The following is a 6,599-nucleotide window of genomic DNA, read 5'->3' on the forward strand; positions in this document are numbered from 1 at the left end:
TCAACACTGGAGCAAATTCCGATAAAATCAGGATTATTGATATTACTATTATTACCTCTTCTAGTATGGGAAGATGAAATGCTCATTAACTTCACGGTGTCCATTGATTGATGTCTCCAATTTGATTGGTGTCAAGATCTGTTGGTGTACATAAATTACCCCGAATGATTTACTGCTCTGGTTAATGCCATTCAGTTTGTCTTAAGTGCGCCACAGATATTCGATGTGACAGATGAAAGACGTTTCTCTCATTTAAAATGCAGATCGATGCTCTCCTCGGAGTCGCTCGTTCGTTGACATCAGGACAGGCGTCTCTTTCTGAGAGTGATGCAGCTGCTCTCAGTCCAATTGCGCCATTTTTTAAATTCTCTTTATTTTATAACTGGTTTAAACAATAAAGCAATAAGGTGAGTGAAGCGCTGTGGCTGTCAACAGTGTTCTTCAGCGGCAGGTTTATCATTCTTCAGTGATTCTGGTCAGAGGCTTTGTGCAAGATTGACAACACCCATGAAAGTCAAGTAGGAGAGCAGAAAAGAAGCCCACAGAAATCCAAGCATCAGTGGTTTGAAGCTGTTCTTGATTTTTTCTGTGTGAGCACAAAGCTCCATAACCTAGGCTTGCCTATGATTGCTTGTCCTTTCTGACAGGCTTTTTTAAATCCAGGGAACACAGAGTACCAAATTCCTCTTTCAACATAGTTGATGGTGGCAGAAAAACTAAAAGTAAGCGTCTCCTCTTGCATAAAAACATGAGCGAACGAAAAATAAATAAACTCCCAAAAAGTCTTCTGAATCATACAGGAAACCAAACAAGAGTTCCCTACTTGTCTGTGCAGAGAGCGGTTGACCTTGTTGTGCAACAAACTATGCTGTAATTCATCATCCAGCTGTCGGTGAGCATCACTTGTGTGTTTCTGCTCTGTAAGGCTGATTTGTTTTCTGTTGATGTTAAAAATGAAGAACTTTTCTCTCTGGTGCAGATTTTTATCATCCAAAAAAATTTATGTTCATGCAAGTATTTCTTAGATGAAGTCACAATGTTTGAATTAAAAAAGGTCGTTGCTTGAAACTTTCGTCCTCTGTTCTGTTACAGTACTGTGATGTGTGGCATCTCAACAATGCATTCTTTGTTTGATAATTCAGAAACCTGCAGGCAGTTCTTTTTTTTTTTTTCTTTTTGTCCTTTTTGCATCATAAAAGTGTCCTCTGCTCTCGTCGTCTAAATCACAAGGCGGGGATATTCTGTTTCGTAATCTTGCTTTAACATTTGGACTTAACTCTTTGGGCCATCATTATCAGTCTGCCTTTGTAGGGCATCACAGCTTCTGTGAGAAATAACTTCAGAGGAAAAAAAACTTTATAACAAAAGTAAGATTAGAGTGTAACTTGTTATCCATCAACTTGAGCTTTTCCTTTGAATGTCCAGTATGTCAGCCAAATTGGAGAGAATAAGCGACATGATTCTGTCAGATTTATTCTTGCAAAGATCTCTTAAAACTCTGTTGTGGAGATCTGGGTGACCTCTGACTGCAGATCTTGTTGAATCCTCCTGGAGCGAGAGCTGTGGGGGACCCAGTCCATGCCTAGTCATGCCGGCTTCTTCCCTGCTTCTGCTGGAGCGCAGACGGACACCGGCTCCCTGGTGGTGTTGCAGCCTCTGGTCAGACTGTTCTGCTCCACGCGGCTCCGAAACGGGAGGCAGAAGTCCCTGAAGCATCGCTTAAAGTTCTCATCCAAAAATGCATAGAGGACAGGGTTGAGGCTGCTGTTGGTGTAGCCCAAGGCGATGCACAGGTGCCAGCTCGCTGCCACAAAGGGATTCCTGGTGTCAATCTTCACCATGGTCTTCACGATGATGAATATGTGAATGGGGGTCCAGCAGATGATGAAGGCTGCCACCACCACCAGGACCATGCGGGTGATGCGGCGCATGTTGCGATCTTTTTCCTTAGAACCCGAAAGCAGACGGACGCTCCTCAGGCGCAGTATCATCAGGCCGTAGCATATGGTGATGACCATCACAGGGACCACAAAAGCAAAGATGAAGACGCAGATCTTAGTCACAGTGTCCCAGTACCAGTCAGGGTCGGGGAACTTCAGCATGCACGAGGTTTTACCTGAAAAGAGAGGACAGGTAAAATTGGACAGAAATTGGACAATGTAGGAGTATGGTATGGTTTGTGCATCAACAGTATGATTAAGGTAAAGGAGAGACAGTAAACTAACCCTTTTTTATTATGGCTGTGTACTAGAAGCTAGAAAATAACTAGTTCATACAATGTGCCATCTGAGCATTGTTCAAGGAAGTCCAGATCAAAATCTCAGCAGAAGCAATTTCACATAAAACACTATTTCATATCTTACAACAAATCCAAATACATGAAATTAGCACAAAGAAGAAAAACTGAAAGAAAAGCTACTTCTAGGTTATACCATAAATCACAACACCTTCTACCTGAAGTCAAGTATTATCTGAAACAGCAACATATTTTCTTCAGGGCTGCTTATTGTGTGGCCAAAGTTCAAAAAGGCAAAGCGAAAATGCGACAAAACGCTTTATACAATAAGTGTTCAGAATGGCCACACTCAAAGGCAGCCTTCACAGAGAGTGGCGATGTGCAGTAATCGATTTACTGCAGGGATGAAAGCACATTTTCAGACAGTCTCTCCTGGAAGGCATTCACTGTGTTGCACTCACACTAAATCAGACATAAGCAGTTGTGTAAAGAATGGAAGAAGCAGACTGATGAGACACATTCAGAAGCTGCAACCTTCCTCGACTGCAAACAGCAATCCAGTCACTGCATTAGTGTTGCATGAAAGACAGTTTGTCCATTGTTTTGTTTTTTTTTAAACGATAGACACTGTCAGATACAGCAACCCAACTCCAACATTTGAAACATGTAGGCGGACGTGGGTGTCCATAGTTGCAGATGAGTCCAATGTCAATAATATTCCTGGAAACACTGCGCTGGATATTTTGTATTATATTATTTTTTCTCAAAGATCCATTAAAAAAGATATTTTGCATTTTCAAGACATACTGTGGCTGCACCCAAGACGGGATGAGGCTGTAAAGACATATCCAAGTGTTTTCAAGTGACAGCGTCCAAAGAGCAAAGTATCGTAAAATAGTACAAAGAGTTCTGCACTGTGAAGAATCTCAAATGGCGTAGCAGGAAGCCTATTGTGACCCCTGCACTGGTGAGAGGGAGGGAGGCCATGAAATCCAAGCATCATTACCAAGACCTTGAGAATGTATTGCTTAAGGTCTGTGTTCCAGGCAACATTGTTAAAGTAAGCAGCATCATGAGAAGAAAAAAAGGACAACAAGACTCTAGATGAAAACATCAGGCAGAAAAATGAAATTATTATTGGGCAGCGTTGGAGATTTTAACAAGAAAATCTGAAACGTTCAGCTAACGTGGTCAAGAAAAGGTTGACAGAGAACAATATGAGCTTTTTGGAGTTCAGATCAGATGCAAACGGCCCCGAAAAATGAAGCCAACCCCGAAGTGTCAAAAACCTGCAATATCACTACGTCCGCTAGTCCTGGCTCCACAAAGCCCTGGCTCCCATAGACTTGAATTGGAAAAGAAGTGATCACAGATCATGAAATACTGCATTCGTACAGCTCAGGATTTGTAAAAAATTAGTTTTCATGGTCAAGTCCAGAGATCAGGTGGCCAATCTGAAAATAAATCAATACTGAATTTTTTTAAAATCGTCAACATTTTGCGGGGCAAGGGGCGTGGCTGGTTTGATTGACAGTCAGCAGCGACCAATCAGATGAAGCGAGCAGAAGGCGGTAAATGTGGGCGGGCAGAGAGGGCCCGCCTCTCAATCCGTCTGACCAATCGCTGCTCCTATGGCTCCGCCCCCCTCCGACGATTTTAGCCTCACTGGCTCCAAAAATCCAAGATGTCAACCAGGAAGTAGCAAAACCCTGGCTTCATTTTCTCAGTGCAGAAACCAACGGGTGACGTCACGGAAGCTACGTCCATCTTTTATACAGTCTATGACCTGAACCCCATCAAGAACCTGTGGAAGGAACTGAAGACTGAAGTGATGGGCAGGAAACTGTCAATCTTAAAAGACCAGAAGAACATCACAAAGAGGAGTCTTTAAAGAAATAGTTCAAACATATCAGTAACATCTCTAATATGATGTCTTTTGTCACATTTCCAGCCAGACACAACCTTTTAGTCAAAGGAAACTCGATATAAATCTTGTCATGGGTATGAACAGTTTCAGACTTTAACACTCATGCAGAGACATGTGATAAATCTGGGAGTGTTTGTACCTTCAGATGAGTAAGGACTGTGGAATTACTGAAATACTAATGCGGATCAAATTATTGTTATTATCCTGTTTCAAAGGAGGGTTATTGTATCAAGCACTCTAAATGTTTTGAAGGCTTTTCTTTCTCATTCTGAGAATCCTCAATAGATCATTCAGGGTCATAATCACTGTTATTGTTTTGTTTTTTTTCCCTGTGTGTGCCGTGTTGGTGGAGGACCAGAGGCTGTGTCTAATGAATGCAAATTATGCAGAGCAAAGCATCTTGAATTAAATTTGTTCTCCAGCAATTTGGCAAAGATTCACACACAGAATGCGCTTTCACCCGCTCCTGGAAGATCAGGTAATAATTATACTACAACAATTACAATAAAAAAAAAATGGCCACAAGGTAAAAGAAAAGATCATCTCACCACTAGGCGCCACTTTGGTCACACCCATGATCATAATGGGAATGCCGATGACCGAGGACAGGACCCAGATGAGCACATTGATCATCTTCGCCTTGACCGGCGTCCGAAACTCCAGCGCCCTGACCGGGTGGCACACGGCGATGTAGCGGTCCACGCTCATCATCGTGAGAGTGAAGATACTGGTGAACATGTTGTAGTAGTCGATGGCGATAATGAGCTTGCACAGGGCTTCCCCAAACGGCCAGGTGTCCATGAGGTATTTGGCGCTCTGGAAGGGCAGCGTGCTGGTGGCCAAGGCGTCGGCAAGAGCCAAGTTAAAGATGTAGATGTTCGTGGCTGTCTTCATTTTGGTGTATCTGGTTGGGATCAAAGAGCAGAGCAAAGGTGGAATTAAAATTAGGAAAAGTAAGGACGTTTCTGTTATGAGATATGGGGGACTGGACAGTGATATCCACTGTGTGGCCCTTTCTTTTTAGATGAAGCGTTCAGTCCCGTGTGCTGAATAGAGCTATGAACATCTAATGCTAATTCCCTGCAGTTTAGATATATTTTTTTAAATGGGTAATTTGAGATAATGGCTACAGTTGGCTCACTGGCCTCTGATCAGGCAGACTACTTGCAAACAAGGCACCAGGGATTTGTGGAAAAAGAGAATCTGCCGTTGATACCAGCTTCAGATATCCTGCATGAGGCTGGGTGCTACTTTTTAGAGTATATCGGCTTATTAGGGTCAGAAATTCTCTTTGGGCTACTCTCATTAAAATTGCAAGAAATATTCATAGAGAATCGTTATCTATTTAGTTTTTCTAGGAGGCAGGAGGGTTTTTATTGCAATAGATGGAAATACAGTCCAGTGCGTTTGAGGTGCATGTAAGGTGCACCTCATCAAAGCAGCAGCTATAAAAGTTTTTAAAAAATGCAATGAAATATTATTGCTTCAATGCACAAGAATTGCAGATTACATAATAACCTTATCCGGTGTTTTAATAAGAAAAAAGAGAAATAACAGTGGCATTAGCGGTGCAGCCTTTAATTGCTTTGTTCCATTAGAATACCCACAGAGAAATGGATATGCTTATTATGTTTCTGGTTATTTCTTTTCACAAAGGCAGTATAGAACATAGCCTATGCTCCTGGATAGTGTTGATGGGAGGACGCTCCACTTACATCTAAATGCAAAATGTCAATATTTGTCAGTTTTCACAGATTATGTGGGGCAGAGTTTTGTAGTTATGTGTTAAGTGTTTTCACTGGAACCTGAATAGCAGCAAAAATGCAGTTCAGACTTTGTGGAAAAGCAAAACCCCGTCCTGGACAGTCAACATCTTCTAACAAGGACAACATCACACTGAGTAGTAATCTACATAAAAAGGCTTTAAAATTGAACAGAGATGAGGTGACCTGTTTACATGCGTTTCTATGAATCTAGGCCGCTCCATTTAACTTTGTTGGTAGCCGGCGCTCTGTTTCACACCTCATCCTGCTTATTCCCCTCTGTACCAAGACCCAGTTTCCTTTTGTTAACTTATCAGAATGTTTTCTAAAACATCAGCATAACAACGTACTAATTAATCAGCGTTTTCCTGTGATATTAGGAGTGAGAGAAATGGTCGGTGGTGCTAATTCTTCCGTCTGGTGCCACTAAACAGAAAGAGGATGCAACGAGATGATGCAATTAAAAGACCATCTGTCCAACATTGCAGACAGGGAAAATGTCTCAGAAAATTATGTTCCTATTCATCTAAACTCAATTTAAAGGAGACTGTGATGTTAGAAGGAAAATCTTGAATAAGCCTCAAAGTCCATAGAAGTCGGTAGAGGCATAAGGGTCAAGGCCGCCATTATCAGCAGACTCAACAGGCTCATCAGGAAAGCTGGTTCTGTCCTG

At 42.0% G+C, this 6,599-nt stretch overlaps 1 protein-coding gene across 1 annotated transcript in view; it reads right to left on the minus strand.

The window, feature by feature from the left end:
* Positions 1-1,586: 1,586 nt before the first annotated feature.
* Positions 1,587-6,599, minus strand: part of oprd1a (opioid receptor, delta 1a) — a 22,772-nt gene continuing 17,759 nt past the window's right edge. The window contains exons 2-3 of the mRNA XM_008300506.1: positions 4,712-5,067; positions 1,587-2,116 (exon numbers count right to left, since the gene is read on the minus strand). Coding sequence (XP_008298728.1) covers positions 1,587-2,116; positions 4,712-5,067 — 886 coding nt within the window. The remainder of the gene's footprint in view (positions 2,117-4,711; positions 5,068-6,599) is intronic.

This window comes from Stegastes partitus, unplaced genomic scaffold, assembly GCF_000690725.1.
Source record: "Stegastes partitus isolate 25-593 unplaced genomic scaffold, Stegastes_partitus-1.0.2 Scaffold1552, whole genome shotgun sequence".
Lineage (NCBI taxonomy): Eukaryota > Metazoa > Chordata > Actinopteri > Pomacentridae > Stegastes > Stegastes partitus.